Source organism: Apus apus, chromosome 1 (genome assembly GCF_020740795.1).
Source record: "Apus apus isolate bApuApu2 chromosome 1, bApuApu2.pri.cur, whole genome shotgun sequence".
Classification (NCBI taxonomy): Eukaryota; Metazoa; Chordata; class Aves; order Apodiformes; family Apodidae; genus Apus; species Apus apus.
The window spans coordinates 27,351,834-27,368,874 of record NC_067282.1 but is presented as its reverse complement, the minus strand read 5'-3'; the positions used below and the strand labels follow the sequence as shown (position 1 = coordinate 27,368,874).

The 17,041-nt window shown below is 44.7% G+C and overlaps 2 protein-coding genes across 3 annotated transcripts in view; one reads left to right on the top strand and one right to left on the bottom strand.

The window, feature by feature from the left end:
* The window catches only part of THSD1 (thrombospondin type 1 domain containing 1), a 30,251-nt gene extending 24,631 nt beyond the window's left edge, over positions 1–5,620 (top strand). For both annotated transcript variants that reach the window (XM_051619568.1, XM_051619575.1), the window contains one exon: positions 537–5,620. In XM_051619568.1, the coding sequence (XP_051475528.1) occupies positions 537–1,903 (1,367 nt within the window). In that variant the 3' untranslated portion in view covers positions 1,904–5,620. The remainder of the gene's footprint in view (positions 1–536) is intronic.
* On the bottom strand, positions 5,392–15,329 carry LOC127384751 (fibrinogen-like protein 1). The gene is made up of 9 exons (XM_051619588.1): positions 15,193–15,329; positions 14,856–14,914; positions 13,539–13,623; positions 12,125–12,335; positions 11,201–11,360; positions 9,573–9,670; positions 9,404–9,492; positions 7,709–7,899; positions 5,392–6,700 (listed from the first exon to the last, which is right to left on the bottom strand). Exons 3-9 carry the CDS (start codon positions 13,611–13,613, stop codon positions 6,511–6,513), a joined length of 1,014 nt encoding a protein of 337 aa, XP_051475548.1. The 5' UTR covers positions 13,614–13,623; positions 14,856–14,914; positions 15,193–15,329; the 3' UTR covers positions 5,392–6,510.
* Positions 15,330–17,041: the final 1,712 nt, after the last annotated feature.

Here is a 17,041-nt window from a genome sequence, read left to right as displayed (position 1 = left end):
AGAATGCCAGGAGCACCAGAGCAATGGCCTTTTTCTAAGTTAGTCTGCTGTAGAGGGGAAGATTTTTGTTCTTTGGGGTTGTGATGATGGGCAGTGGTGGAAGAAGCACCCTCAGACTTCTTAGGAAACTTACACTGCCCGTGCTAGTGCTGCCTCTCTGTTCTTCAAACTCACTGCAGTTCTGACACCCACTTAAGCTATCGTAAAATAATTTTAAAGTGATACCTGAAGTACTAGCCTAGTTTGGGTTATTTTTACCCCTCATTTTACATGTATCTAGGAGTCCTTATCGAATGGCAGAATGGGCAAACATAATGGTTACAATTAAAAGGTCTGTGGGAGCCTTGGTTTAAAGTAAGTAGATGTGTTCCTGCCAGTTTGAAGTGATCTACAATGGATGCTTTTTGTTGGCAGACAACTTCCTGTACTGTATTAATCAGTTATTTTTTCTTTGTACCAAAATATCCATCCTAAAGAATCTAAGTGCTGATGACAGTGCGACTCTGACAGTTGTGTATGTTTGCTCTTTGTTACAGCTATCAAGCCTCCCACCCCACCTTCAGTCCAGCCAGGAGAGGACCAGAAAGCAAATAATATTGTCACCATCACAGGTATCTCCCTATGCTTGTTCATCATCTTTGCCACTGTTCTCATCACCCTCTGGAGGAAGCTCTGCAGAGCTCAGAAGTGCAGCACTGCTGTCCGCCAAAACTCCATCCATTCCCCCGGCTTCCGGAAAAACTCTGATGAAGAAAACATTTGCCAAGGCAACAAGCAGCGGGACAGCTTTGCAGAGGGAGGGGATGCCCCTGTTAACATTCCTCTGACCTACAGGCGAAGCCTCCAATTTGCCCAAGAAGATGATGCCTCTGGAAGTGAAAACTTTCAGCCAAATGCCCAAAAAATAATCCCTCCGATTTTCAGCTACCGCCTCGCACAGCAGCAGCTGAAAGAGATGAAGAAGAAAGGCCTGACTGAGACAACCAAAGTGTATCATGTCTCTCAGAATCCCCTCACAGACACGGTTGTTGGTGCCACCACAATGCTTCCACTGAGCGGGGAAAACCAAGAGGAGGCAGCGTCAAACAAGTTTAGGATCAAATCTCCGTTTCTGGACCAGCCAGTCAGTCAGCCCAAATTCCCAGGGGAAGGCTCTCATTCTAGGCTGGATTTGCCATTCTCACAGGCCAATCCTGCAATGAGCCCTACCCAAACCTTGGTAAGAAGGTCTCATTTCAAGCACCAGGATAATAAGGGGGACTTGTCCGAGAGGGGTTGTCACAGGAACCCCCAGTTTAGAAGAACGGCCAGTTTCCATGAAACTAAGAAGTCCAGGCCTTTCAGAGAGCGAAGCATGTCCACCCTCACCCCCCGACAGACTCCTCTCTACAACTCCAGGACCAGAACATGGGACCACGGTTTGGAGGACAGGATGCGGCCAAAATCGAGAAACGCGAATCCAACGTCTGAAAAGCTGGATCAGCCCCACAGTGCCGTGCTGGGCTGTGAGCCACAGGGCCATGGCGCCAAGTGCCACCACAGGGCGGGTCCCCTGGTGAAGAAACTGGACCTGATCAGTGACCGCCAGCCTGCTGGTCAGGAGAAGGCAGCAGCTGACAGCCGGGGTAAGAGGGGCCCTTCACCTAACCCCAGAAGTGTGTGGCGGAAAGAAACGGGCTCAGCTGGCAAAGATAATTCCCAGAGAGGCCTAAGTGTAAGCCCTGCCCAGTACCGAAGGGACAAGTGCCAGAGCTTCCCCTTCGACCCTGAGTTTGCCTTTTATGATAATACTACTTTTGGCTTAACAGAGGCAGAGCAGCAGATGATTGACCTCCCTGGGTATTTTGGCTCAAATGAGGAGGATGAAACAAGTACTTTAAGCATTGAGAAGCTGGTGATCTGAGTGACTCATTGCAGCCCTGCAAGAGGAGTGTGCGCGGGAGAGGATCTGTTGGCTTCTGGAGGAAGGAGCAGTGGGAATGGCATTCCCTTCACACGGAGCAGGAAGGAATAATGTCCCGAGTCTGGCTAGTGGGAACTCATTCCTTTCTAATTACTGGAAAGTGCTTCCGTATAATTCTTTTTTGTATGTATGTGTGTAAAATACACACAAAATACCCTGGGAAAGGATGTGTTAATGGAGGCATGACACGGGAATAGTCAATAGATTTTATTGCATAAAGCAGTCAAATTTTGTGCGTTGTGCATAATGAATGCCCCTGATCTACCCTTTCTCACTTGGTTGACTGTGTACTAGTAGATTATGATGTCCTAAAGCATATGTTGTCCACTATCCTCAACGATCTGTCCTAATTAGTGAATCTTTTCTTGTTTAGATAACACAAACCTCAAGTTGTGAGCAGTTCTCACTGGATTTTTCTTAGTTGTTACTGAACTGTGTTAATTCTCTGTAATTGCTCAAGTAAGTCATATGGTGTTTCTTTTAGCTGGTTGCATCAAAGTGCAAATGGTTGATGCTGAATACTTGGAGTGAATTTAAAATGGAGGGGACATTTTTCATCATTCAAGATTTCCTTACTTTCTTTCTGTCAGTATTTATACCAAGAAAACTGCAATGTACAAGTATTTGTAGGAAACTAGAAAAGGGCATGCTACTGGGAGGGCAAAGAGGGTGGATGATGAAATTTTAGCCCTCACAGAAATGTTGCTGCAGCATTTAAGCGCCTTTAAAAGGCAGTGAGAGAACTGTTAAATCACCCATCTTTTCCATAATCATCTTTGCCTGTATTCACATTTTTTTAAAGTGTAAGTGAATTGACAATAATACTAATACAGCAAGCTCAAAATAAACTATGAACAAAACCAGCAAACAACAAATATATTTGATGAATAACTGTTTTGAAAACAAAAAGAAAAAATAAAATAGCTTGACAACATCTGGTCATTCCCAGAGAATGGTGTGGTGAAGCACAAAAGTTACATTGTTTCAGGTTTTGTTGTACTTTAAAGCCAGAGATCAAAAATTGGCAATTGCACACTGCTGGATACGTTCAGAGCTGGGTTGAAACCCCAGTTGACAAGAGAGAGAGAGAGCTTGGGCCAACAAGAATGACTCAGAGACTTTGCTTGGCACTTGTTAGGATGACCATCTCTTGAGAGAGTTTGCAAAGACCAGGGAAGTGCAGTTGGGCAACAGCCAGGAAAGAGGAGATGCTGCCTGTGAAGCATGGATTGAGAGAAGGTAGGTTCAAGCAGAGCCTGTCAGCCTTAAAACAGCTGTCCCGTGAGGAGCCTAACCCTGCTTGCTGTTTAGCTGGCCTTGTGAGTGCGAAGGAAAAATTAGCATGTGGGCAGCTCTCTGGCAGTTGGCTGCTGTCTTTTCTCAGCTGGCTTTCTGAGTGCATAGATTTCCCTATCCCACGACATTTCCCCCCCCCCCCCCCAAAGCAAACTATGATTGTGAAGGGAGAGCAGCATCACTGTGCGTTACCCAGTTACCGATGGCACCCCATGGAAGTGTCCCAAGTGTGCACAGGTAACTTGGCAGGCGCAGAGCTGGGAGGAGCCAGACACTTGGCGTTTGGCTGCCAGAGTCAAACCCTGCTGGCTGAACCACCTTTCTGATGGGTAATGTTTTGCAGCTGCTGCTGGAGCACCGGATCCGACTGGCAGGGGGATGTGAGCTCCCTCTCTCCCAGGAGCTGTGCCAGCACGCCGGGTTGTTGACGAGGTTCAGCCCTTTGGCCCAGCGCAGCGTTCATACCAGCTATGCATTCCCCTAAGCTGTCAGCTTGAAATGCTGTTTGAAGCATTTGAGAACATGTCCATGCTTGAGGACCGATCCAGGGCTAATCAAATGTAATGAGTCCTTAAACTGACTTAAATGAACTGGAAACCAGGCCTCTGAAGCAATTGCTGCTCAGGTTACTTACCACCCCTGTTCTAAGGTAAACTCTGCTGTGTGACGCATGTTGGCCCTGAAGCAGTGATCTGTCAGCCTTAGACCTGCAGTGCTACAGTATCTGTTTACAGCTTTGGTGAGCCTCTCAGTGCAGGAAGCCCTGGAGATCAAACGTGCAGCACAGCAACATCCAGTAAGCATTTCCTTAACTTTCAGTGGGAGTGATTTGAGCTTGGCAGTAGCCCTCAGATCAAATAAGTACTTGGCTAGTGGCATTTTACCCTGTTTATTAAGATAAAGGTGGCTCTGAAACACTTTCTAGGGTTTACTGTGGGAGCTGCAGGATCCTACATAAAGCCCTGTGACCCCTGAATCTCCAAGGGGGTTTTCTGTGCTGCAGGAGGGCTGAGGAGGGGGAGCCTTGCTCTAAGCTGGATGATGCTTCTTTCAGCCTTGTCTTGGTGATGGGCTGTGTTCAGAACAGCTACTGCAATGCATTAGATGGGCTTGGGTACATCTTATATCTAAGACAGCAAGCAGACCCTTTCCCTCCCAGCTTGTCAGGTCTTGGCCCCTTTTTCTCTCTCAGAGAGAGAAAAAAAACCCATAACATATTGATACTGGCTTTTTATATTGCTCACTGCTCACTCACTGGGGAACTGGACTGAGTAGCATTGTCTGACTAAGCCCTGTTGACTTTATCTCCATCTTGATACTCCATTATCAGATGGGTGATCGGCTGCTCAGTGAACTGTCAGACCAGTAATACTAGCCCTTTGGTGCTGTAGTTGATTTTCAGCATGCAGAGTTGAGCATCACTAGTCTGTAGTGTCTACCCTGCTTCCCAGGCCTTCTACTGAATAATGGGATTGAGCATCATCTGCCAGAAGGCATTAACTTCTTTCACTCACTTTTTTCTGTCCTTACTGCCCTCAGCATTGTGTCAGTGGCCACAGCATTTCCATATATTCCCAACATGTAGTTAAAACCTTGGACTAAGATTTTACCATAGTAAAATAACAGAAGTCATGATCAGAAAGGGAATAGGAAGTTGCTGGTTGTTCGCAGCCTTTTCTTCACAAGGGCAACCTCGTTTCAGAGATGTAGGTGCAATTTTCATTCCACATGGGTACATGCCAACAGTTGGGAAGAGGGCAGCAGTGCAATCTGGCCAAGGCACAGGCTATAGGAGCGTGGCTTCCTGGAGTGCTGGCCTGGTGTGCTCTGGTGTTCACACTTGCAATCACTGGGATGGCTAGGAAGGAGTGAGAACAGGGTTTACCTCTTGACAAAACAGCAGAGCCAAACCAGATTTTACACTGAACTTTCACATATCTCTGCATTGTCTCCAGGACACCTTGAGCCATGGAAACTAAACTTACCTTGCAGACCCTCTCAGCTATCCAGGACAGCAGGTGCAAAAGCACCAGAGACAACACCAAAAGAATGAAATTCTCGTATGACTTTTCTCAAGATTTTCATTCAAGTATCTGTTCAAGTTCTTACTGTTGAAAATGAAATACAAAGTGTTAAGTCCTACTCAGATGGTTTTATTTCATGCTTTGTGGATATACAAATTACAGTATGTATGGCTCTAAAAGCAAATAAATGGAGAAGAACTACCAGTTAAAAAAAATGCTATTGTTCATTCTACAGCATGATAGTAGTTAAATGATTTGCATCAAGCTCATACTACTGTTCATTTTTAACTGTTGTTATTAACAATTTGTGAAAAATAAATTTTCAGTATTCCATTTCTTTCAGTCATTTGTGTTGCTCTTGCCTTTCACTCTGATGAGACAATGAAAGCAGTGAGCTCTGTGGTTCAGTCACTTTCCACTTTGATTCCCCTTGTCTAACCCAAAATCATCTGATAAATTAACGTGAGCGTGTACAAATTAATCGTTTTATGAATTCCCAAGAATATTTGTGCTCATCTTCAATTTAGTAAAATGTGCCTGATTTTAATCTGAGGCTTGACTCTGGCCAGCAGCATTGTCTTTGTCTGCATTACTGAGTTGCAGTGTGCTACAGAAGTGGATCTGCAGTGGGACGTTCTTAGCAACAAATCCCAGTGTCCACAGTGTCTGTTTTGTGGGGATCTACTTTGAAGTAGCCTTAGTCTGGATGCACATTAGCAGCTGGAGCATGTCCATCCACTGGTTTGGTTTCACACTCTACAGGAGCATTCTGCAACTGAGAGTTGCTTAAAAACATTATCCTGATCCAGAAGAAAGCACAAAGGCACACCAGATGAAGCCAAATTCCCCATCACCTTGTTTCTATTTTTATCTTCTCATAACTGATGGTAAAAATCAATATGAGAAAGATTTAGCCCTTGAAGAGATAGTTAAAAGGATATTCTTGATCATTCAATGTCCAGAGAGCTTTAAATAAATACCCTCCAATGAAGTCCTGAAAATTGCTGAAAATGAAAACTATGGTTATTCCATAACTGAGATCCACTTATTTTCCATTAAATTGTTGGCTGGCTGTGCTCAAACAACTTGCAGTGTTAGGTTCAGCTGCTGGAAACAGGTGCAACTCCAGTTATCAGGTCTGGGGACTGGGAGCAGCAGAGGGCTGGCTACTAGCTTAAGCAATTTTTGTTTCAGCTTGTACTTTTTTTCTTTCCAAAGCAGTGGGTTTCAGATGCCCTGACTGTTCTCACCTTCTCCACTCCCACCATCAACAAAGAATGGAGCCCTGATTTTCATGGATGAGTATTTTAGTGAGTACCACACCCCATGCCACGTAGACCAAATAATGCCATTGTCATGGGTTCCATGGTACCTTCCTGATCTGTAGTATCTTCCATTGAGGTTTACAGCATGGCACCTGGGAACGATGTGGGAAAGGGGGAAAAGGAGATTAGGTTTAGTGTGGGAAGACATTGCTTCATTACAGTGAAGTACAATTTTCACACAGCATACATTTAGGAGTACCAGGGTGGGATTCATTGACAGGTTCAGACACTTAGATAATTTATTTGTCTGTACTGAACTAGTTTTCTGAAGTCCTACAATAGCCTATGGAAATCTGATTAATGTCTTTAGTGGAACCCAGAGAAGTATGTGGATCATCCTGAGGAAGACACCGGCACTGGCCAGATAATTCAATCTGTTGACTCCTTCAAGTGTATTAGCTGGGGATGTGATTCATTTGCCTAAAAAAGAGGGGCGTAGTGCTGTATGGAAGGCTCTAGCTCAAGTGCAGGCAGCTACATACTGACACCTAAAAATGCAGATGTCTTTTAGTTAAGGTAAATCCCACTATTGATATACTTTTTTGTAACTCCACTGATTTCATACTGTAATGAGGGCCTGGTCAAAGAAAAGGCTCATCCTGCAATAAAGACTGAGTGCAGCATGTCCCTGTTCCTGTGGCTGGTGAACCTGAGTCCCTCTGTGCTGATGTGTGGGCTATGCCCAACTAGCAAACCTACCATCAGGACTGTTCAGGGGGAGCTAAGTCCCTAGATGTGCTCCACAAGAGGGATATGTACTTTGTACACACTGTGCCTTGGGGTGGCTACAATTGTTTTCTTTCCCAGGATATAACTCAAAGCACTTTAAGGAATTTTAATTGGGCTCTTTTCCTTCCAGGTCATTCCCCTCTAGGCATTATTCTGATCCATTTTCTTAAAATGAATGCAACTTACCTGCTGTGCTTCGTAATGAAAGATGTAGACTGCTTTCCTCTGAGGATTTGTAGGTGTGGACGTCTTAGATTTGACCGTGCGAGGTGGCATGCACACGCAGCAACCTCCAGCTGGTTGTCAAGTCCTCTCAGCTGTACAGCCACCCACACCCTATGCATCCTAGAGGAATTAATTGTTTTCCATACCTGTTAAACCACCAGCCACTCTTGTTTTCTAAAGCACAGTTGCCTGTCAGGAATCGATCATGATCCTTGTCAGATGTGGTGAACTGCATCCCTCTGTGAGAGGCTGACCACTGATTTTCAAAATTGCTCCCACCAGACAGAGCGTCGCCAGCATTACCAGAATAACTGCCAAACCATAACCTGTAATTGTCCTGCAAGAAGATGTGAAACAAGTCTTTGACAACAGCTCTTTCTGCCCTTCCACCAGTTTTTTCAGATCAACTTTGCTCTAGCCATTGTATCCGCTGTCAAAGGCATGACTGTTGAAGTCAAGGGTGATTTTTGGCCCCATTCGTTAATGATCCTACTGTAGATGACTATGGGATTTAACCTTTGAAAAGGAATTGCTCTTTACTGCTGCTGCCACAAAGGACTTCAGGCTTCATTCTCTTTAAATAACCATTTGGTACACTATGTAACAAGCTTCAAGGCTCTTCTTAGCTCATCAAGAACAACTTGGCAGAAAACTTGCTCTCAGACACATGGTGTGATTCCAGGGGTGCCCTACACAGGGAGGGGAGCTGGACTTGGTGATCCTCATGGGTCCCTTCCAACTCAGCATATTCTATGATTGTATGAAACTTTGCCAAATAGTTGCCTTCATAAACTGATCAGTTTTTCAGCAGGAATAACTTCTTAGGAATTTTGCTCCTCCAAGACCTGATTTCTAGCTAAATAATTCTGTTCTGGTAGGGATACTTAGAATAATAGTTCTGTTGTGAACAGGTAACAGATATAAGAAACATTTGATATGAGATGGGTGATTACTTTTGTGGTGTGTTTTGTTCCTGTCATCACATTACACTTCTGTTTATGAAAAACAGCAGTAAAGTATTAAAATTAAGCTGTTCAAAATTTCACAAGAAGACCCTAATTGCAAACTGTGTACATTTTGGAGTCATGACGGAGTTGGAACTCGGACTGCTTCATGCAATGGAACTCATGTCCTCAGGTATTTGGGTGGCTTTTGTGTGGTGTTCAAAAAGACAAGCCTGCAAAACCAGCACCTGCATTGAATAGAACCCTGTCTGAAGCTGGAAAGCAAACATGAAAATACAGGGATGTGTGTCTGCCTTTGGGCTTTCTGTGTCTGTAAGTGTAGTGCTACAGGTACCTGACTTCCAGAAACTTAAAACTGCTCTTTCAAAGCTTTGATTAGAGTTCACTGTTTTCTTTTAAAACAAACTAGAAAGAGTTTGTTCTGGTGATTGCCTTTTATGTCACAGCCTGAAACACATTCCTAGGAAGCAGGAGAACAGGATTCAGTTTCCTTGCAGAGGTTCATACCCTTAACTCCTCCATCACGGGAGACTCATTCAACCATGAGGACAGAGACAAATGCATGTGGGAACTCTTGTGCCCTGTGGAATAGAGCTGCCCTCTGTGCAGCAGCAGAGTTAGCAAGAGAGCACACACACATGATCCTGTCACTCGGTGGCTTGGGCATTCAGTAGTTGTAAGGAAAAAGACTCAGGCTCATGTCCTTGCTCCCAGGGCTCTTTGTCAGTCAGCCAAACCAGGAATCCTGGGGAACCAGACCAGGGAAGTTTTGCAGAGCTGTAATTACACTTATGATACTGAAGTCTGATGCTGCACATGCAGGTGTCCCACTCTCACAGATAAAATGAGGAGATCACCTCTGTCTCCATTTCTTACCTGCTCATTTGCAAGTTGGAAATTTTCATAGACAGCATAACGTCTTTCCCCATGCCAGTCCATCAGGTCAATCTTTAACAAGCTCTCTCCTAAACACAAAGCAGTATCATGTTAAATAAACTATCTCATATGAATTAGAAAGAAATCTGTGGAGGAAAAATACTTGCACCTCTAGCAAGCAGGTCATAGATGTGGTCATTGCCCAGCCAGTATTCATCATTCTTGCCCTGGAATTTCCCAAATCCCAGCTTGTAATCATCCCATTTCCTGCAGTGAGATACAAATATCAATTTCAGCATGTGAGGGAATGAGACAGTCTGTGAGACTTGGCTAGCATAACAAGTAAAACCTCAGCTGTACCTCTAGACATTGTTTTCTAGAAGCATCTGATTCATTGCAAGCTGAGATGGGATTTGTCACTCTGCCTTAGAAGTAAATACAACTCACAGCTTACTTCTTCCCCTGCTAAACTTGTGCACACACATATATTGGGATCAAGCCTTCAAACTGCCAGGTGCAGTGCTCACAGAATGAGGTTGTCATTTAGATGAGAGAGGAAAACAGCAGCAGAAAGCATCTGATACTCTTCTTTAGCAAATCATAATTCAAATGTTCTCCTGGCTGGAAATTAATGTTGTAATCTAAAATATGCTACAATCTTGGATGTACAATGTGATACGGGGAAGAATCCAAAACTGAAGAGAAGCTGGAAACAAGTTTCCAGATGAAGTTAAAAGGAAAATAACTGGGTCTGCTTTGTGCTCCTGTTTCACTTAAATTTATTTTAGATTCATCGACCACTCTCACCTCTGCATTTTTGCAGGATCACTGTTTGGATGTGGCAAATTGTCCTTTGAAGACATATACTTATTTTTCATCAGCATTCTCTGGTTTCATATTTGTAAGACAAATCTTCTGCTGTTAATTTCTTCTTATAATTTCATTCTCTTAAAATCTCATCTGTTGTTTAGGTATTATCTTTGATATTCACATATACTTCCTGTGTATTGACATTTCCAGTTTTGCCAACCCACTTTTTATTTCCTTTCTCATGTCATTATTAAGGATATTAATTCTTCCTGACCTACATACTAGTGCTCCTCTTCAGGATGTTTTACATTCACCTGTGCTGAGAGCTGAACTAACATGGCCAAACGGCTGCCACTCTCAGGGCAAGCCAGCTTAGAGCCAGTTGAAGTAGCTTTGCAAGGAACTGCACTCGCTGTAAGTGACACCAAACATGCCCTGAAATTGTGTGTGCTGTGATAGTGAATTAATCTGCATGGGGCAGTTTCTTCTTTACTGTGCTACCAGAGCACCTCTCCTCATTTTCCAGGTGAAAGTCACCTTGCAGGGTTTTTGAACCGAGAAAGGACAATCTGGACCAGTGGTTTGACATCTTTTTGAATAATCCAAATAAGGAAATGAGTGTTACATTATGCTGATCATAATTCCTGGTATAAGAACAGATATGCTCAATGTGTCTCAGTCTATGTGCTGGCAGCAGATACCTGCCAATTTGGAGCCTCTGGCAGTCTGCAATAATGATAAAACAAATATGCACACTTACTCAAATGAAGAGAAGCCACAGAAAAGGCATTATAGGTCCATTTTGAAAATGGCTCCCTGCAACAAAAATGTACCCCCACGTTGAACTAATTCCCAGACTTAGTATCATTAAAGCATATTTTTGCATATCCTGCTTCTTAAATGGTGGGTTTTGACAGGCAGCAGGATAGAGGGTGGGAGCTGGAGGCCTGACTGCAAGCCCTGTTGATGCAACCATGGTGCACCCACCTGTTGAAATTCTCCTTGCCATTACTTCTCCGCTGAATGACAGTCCAGCCCCCACCATCAGACATGTCACAATATGCCAGGAAAGGCTCTTGGTCTGCTCTGGGCCTGATCCGGTAATAGCCATTTTGGGTCTTCTTCTGGTTATACACGGCAGCACAATCTAGGCAGAGCAGTATTGATTTGTTAAACAGGGTGGGGAGAAAGCAAAGGGCAGGCAAGAGAAGAGGTTGCTGGGAGGCTGCATGGGCGCAGGGCACTTGGCCAGCCTGGCTAATAGTTCTGCAAACCCTGCACAGCCAAAGCAAATGGGTCAGTAGTGTACTAGCAATGCTGGTCTGCAGACTGCTGGGCTTGATGTAGAGCAGCAAGGCTTGAAAATCTTTACAGCCACACCCACTGAAGGAGTCATTCCCAAATCTCTCGTGAGATAGGGCATGGCTGCAGCTCAGGCTGGGGCTATCACATGGGAGTTATGCAGAACCAGGGCTGGCTGTGTTAGCAAGATCATTGCAGGGAGGCTAATATCCACTCCTGTAAGTCAGCTGGGGAAAATGAGCTCTTCAAGAGCAAGACACATCTCCTCCTAAAGCAGATGTCTAATGTAGGTCTGATAGAACACATCTGAGAGGTGTCTGTTCCTCTCTGCACCAGGAGAGAAGCCCAGCTGCAGGTGTCTGCGTTGTACCTGCCTGTGAGCTGCCTAAAGCTGGGCCAGCTGATACCAGCCCCAAGAAACCTTTGCTGGTACCAAGGCCATCCCTCTGCCCTTCTACTTCCCATGTATCTGGTTGTGTTTTAAAACACAATCCACTTTAAAAATTCTACAGCTTTTAGCAGAAATAAAATAGTACACATGGGACTCTGCAGGGAGAAGTAAGCATTGTGGCAAGCTGAAATTTCCACGTCTGCTAGTGCAAAACATACCTTCTTCATAGACTATCAAATTTCCACTGGTTGTGGGTAAAAGCGTCTCAAGCTGCATGGTCCTGTTGCCTGAGAACAGCCCACTTTTTGTTCTGTGGTAAGAGTTTTCCAGAATGTCCTTCAGTTGCAGTTCATATAAGTAAAGCAAGTCTTTAAGGTGTTTTAACCTTTGTCTTAATTTGTTGTTGTCTACGAGGCAGAGATCTCTTTCCTATGGAGAAATAAACAAAAAAACCCAGCTTCAGTTAGTGGCAAGAGCAGACAGGCAAAGAGACGAATATCTGTCTCCTCTTGATCCCAACATGTCACACTGCCTCTGTGGATCAAGATGATTCATTGATGGTCCCTCTCTAAGATACTTGAACTGTGCACAACATGGACTGTTGAGTTAAACCCAGTGGAGAAGGGTTTTCTGCAATGATCTTGCTACTGCTCAGAGCAGCCCAGTATCAGAGCAAATATGCAGAAAATTACTTTGGAAAAAATAATTCATCTTGACTTCCATCGAATGAAATCAAAGGGGAGTGTTTGCAGACTATGAGACTGCTCAGGGTAGTAAGAAGGGGAAAAACTGGCTCTTGCACCACAGCCAGGCCAAACCAGTGAGATTTCAAAAACATCTTCTTGTAAAACTGGAAGATAAAAGAGCTGCTATTTGGTGCAAATCAGCAGAAAGCAGTGAGCCTACCAGGATCAGATGAGTAACTTCAGAGCTGCATTACCATAGCCAAGACCAGAATCTGCCCCACACTGACTGGAATTGAGTGCTACCAGGTCAGGACCAGTTCTAGGCATAAGCAAAACAAGCAGTTGCCCAGGGCAGCAGGCTGACGAACATGCTGAAACACAGCCTCCCAGCTGCCTCTTCCTTCTCCTAGGCCTGCTGGTTTTCCTCCAAAGAGGATTTACAGGCTGGAGGCACACAGAGACCTGCTGTAGACAGCCCCAAGCTGGCCAAACTCTTCTTGCCAAGCTCAGTACCTCCTTGGCATGGCCCAAAAGTAATTTGCTCATGAGAAAAGCACAGATTACCTCAGACTATGCCAACCACCTCTTCCCTTTCCTGCTTTTTAAATAATAATGAGAAATGCAGGCAGTTTTCCCTAAGGAAATGGACCGGAGTACTTCTTCAGTGGCCATAAAATCCTTTGTTTTTCTTGAAGGATTTTTTGTTGCTGCTTTTAACTCTTGATAATTTCAGTCCAGCCATCTAGAGCTCTGTTCATCCTCTAATGCCATGAAAACCCTGTATTAGCAAGACCACAAGAGTGACCTTCCTTTAACTGCAGGCAGACACATCTTTGCTCAGCTCTCGTGGGTCCACATCCCTTTTGTGGGGGAACATCTATCTCTACATGACTGGGAATGATAAACTACTGCGAGGTTGTACAGACACTAGCTAAGAGATACACACCGACAACCTGGGTGCAGGTGAGCTGAAGCTGACCAGGAGAAGAAGCAGCAGCAACCAGGATATCATCGTGCTCATTTTTTATCACCTGAAAAAAAAACATTAACAGGTTGCACTGAAGGTTTCTTTAATTCTTCTCTCAGCCACAATCATACTTAATTCCCCAGAAAATGCTACAGGATTTGTTAAGGAGTTTGCTTGAAACAAACAGGCAGGACAAAACAAGTGATATTTTTCCCTAAAATGCATGTTAGGGAAAAGTACCAGTGCAGCATGAGGGCAATCGAGGCTTGGGTCCAACCTCCTGCTTCCCTATAGAAATCAATACCTGTCGTGACTCTCCAGCAGCCTCTGCCCTTTCTTCTGAGTGTCCACATAGACAGGAATTTACTCAGCAATAACAACTCCTTGGAGCACTCCTTGCCAAACTGGTTGGTCAAAATCACACAGTCCTTATTCGGTCCAAACTCCCCAAAGCTGAGAGGAATTTGCCTCCTGGTTGAGTGAGCGTAGGCACTGCCCCTCCTCAGTCCATGGAGCAGTCTGTCAGGATGGGATTACCTTGGAGATTATGGGCAGAGGACACACATGGGACAGAGTGGGCATGGGGTAGTCTGTGTTTGGATTTTGGTGGGAGAGGTCTCTGCTGCCAACCTGTCCCAGTGCACAGACGGGGCATCAGCTGCAGAGTCTCAGCTAGAAAAAATGCTCAGTGACCACCAGTGGGAACACGCAGCTGAACACAGCAAACACTACATGTTGTTTGCAGTGTGCTTGCATGGTGCTTTAAAAAAAAATATCTCAAAAACAGGCTAAAATGAACTCTTCTGCTTCGCATCTGGAAGCACTGCAGAAACTTGGCTCCCCAGCTCCACACCCAGAGCTACGTGCTTTGGTTCAGCTACAGCTCTATTAGAAGTGGCTGATGCTGGGGCTACTTCCAGAGCCAGCAAAGCTGCTGTGACAGGGGACACATCTGCCAAGCCAGGCAGGGAGGGCCCAAAGCAAGGCAAGAAAAGAAATACCCTGTGGATGTGCAAGCGGGTGCCTCAGCACGTGGCATTTTCCCAGCTCATAGAGAGGAATGTTCAGCATTACAGCAGGGGACGCCCCAGCCCGGGACCGCTGATGCTGTTCAGCCACATGGTCCTGCAGCAGCCGTGCTGAGGTCAGTCAGGCCCCATAGCATGTGGGTGGAGGCAAAAATGTAACAGGAAGGATAGGTTTGAATGATGGATTCTGAAATAGAGACACTGAAGACCAGAGGAAAATAAAGTAACTTCATTTATGCCTTTATCAACATGTATTAAATGCACATACCTGTAAGTTGCCTTTCCTCCAGAGCTTGTCCTGATGAGTTTATCTCCCTTAAAAGTCAACTGCAAAAGAAAGTGATCATAAGTCTGGTTATATATCTAGCTGGTGATGAGCTTTTTCCTCTCCAGATGGCCCACATCAAGGGTGCAGATGAAGAAGGTCTCACAGCACTAGGCAGCTCCACAGAAAAGACACTCACGGTTCCTTGCAGGAAATAGCTACCCAAACCCTGCGTTATCTGTTATTACCCAATACTCATCCTGCTGCTTCCTGGCAAGGATAAACAACACCAGTGCTCTTCCAAGGAGAGGGGCTCTGCTGGTTGCACACCATTACCCACCTTGTATGACTAGGAAGCTTATCCAAGACTGACTTTAAGTGTTTACATGAATCACTCAGACTACTGCTCCTTGTGGGGGATCTATCTCACGTTTAATACAGCCAGACTCATTTTGTTAAGTCCTGCAAAGTGGAACCATCCAGCATTCCTTTTGCTGTAAAAGCACAGCACAGCTGTAACACCAAAGGAGCTGCAAATCTGAAGCAGGAAGCAAACACGGGGCTATTAAGCAAGATTTGCTATTCAACTGAAATCTCAGGAGGTTTACAGTTGTGTAACTCTCCTCTGAGCTGGATGATTAGATTTGCCAGTTAACACAAACAACAACATTCGTGGAAGAGAGAAAAAAAGAACAACCAAACCAAACAGATTGGTGCCTCCCTTTGAATTATGGCCAAGGAATTACAGATTATTTTAAAGAAAACAGCAGGAATGTTCCATTTTACAGAGCTGTGTTCAGAGGAGTGAGCATGGGGCAAAAAGACAAGGCTTATAAGCCCATCATAAACTTCTGTGTTACTCTCCATGAAGCAGGACTGTCCAGCTATTGCCAAGTACAGAGATGCTCTTCATATCTTAAAAACTGCATTCCTCTTCTCCCACAAGAACCGCTGACCCACTTCACTGCCAAAGAATTATGTAAACAGCGCTTTTCTTCTCATGTGTTCTCTACCCCCAAGTTTTAGGCAGATTTTGGAAGCTGTGAAATTAAACAAGTGAAACGTCTCCTCTCCTCCTTGTGGGTACTTGGCCCTTTCTTTTGCTTCTTTGGTCAGTAGCAGCAGCTGACAGCAGGATTCACAAGTACCATGCTCTGGAGGACTGGAGGGCTGTATGCCATTCCCTGGGGCTTTCATCCACATCTTCCTTAATAGGAGCCAGCCAGCCAGTGCTTGAGATACTGCACCAATTTATGCTCTTGCCTTAATGGTCAACAACCTCCTTGATCCACGAGCACCTTCTGACTCTGGGTGGGATCACTGAGAGGCCTGGATGTGGGATTGCATCATTGGTCATGGTGTGGGCAGCATGGTCAGCCCCTACAGCTTTCTGCAGGGACATATGGCCATAGAGCATCAGGCTGCATGTCTCTAACTCCTGCTGGTACCTGGGTAGGAGAAGGCAGTGGAGCTGCAGTCCTGGTGGGACTCACATGTGTATATTATGTGACTGCAACTTTGCAGGAGCAGGACTTGGAGTCCAGCTCTCCTTTCAGGACCCTCCTTAAATGCTTCTCAGAGCCAAGACACCTGGAGCACTCTCATGCTCTCAAGAGGACTCCACCAGTATTAGCCTCACCACTGTCTGCATGCGAAAAATCCAGTCATCTGGAATGTGTTTTTTTGTATAACTGCTTCACAATGAATTAATTTTCCCAGGCTAGATGAAGCTTTAGGAATATCAAGCACAAGAGAGGGGTTGCCATGAGGTTGAGTTCACGTGAAGTGGGTCTAACAGAAGGGTGTGTTCATGTGTTGCTCCACTGGCCCAGAGCTAAAATAATGAAGTCATTGTAAAGAATGTGGACACTGATGTTGCTTCCTCACAGATGTTGAAGTCCCTAGGAAATGGGACTGTAAATGATGCTTTTTTTTTCTCTTTTTTTCTTTTTTTTTTTTTCCCCTGGAATACACACACTTCACACATGTTCTGCAGTGCAAACTCCTGCTTAGTTACTTGGAAGGAGATCAAATTCCCTCTTCTTAAGATACTCAGTGATCTTGTCAGCAAATAATAACAGTTTCATTAACTAAAAACTTCCCCACCCTGCTTCCAGCAAAAGTATGTAGGTGCTGAATAACAGTCATAAAAACTATTATTCACACATTAAATGCACAGCCAGCCCAGC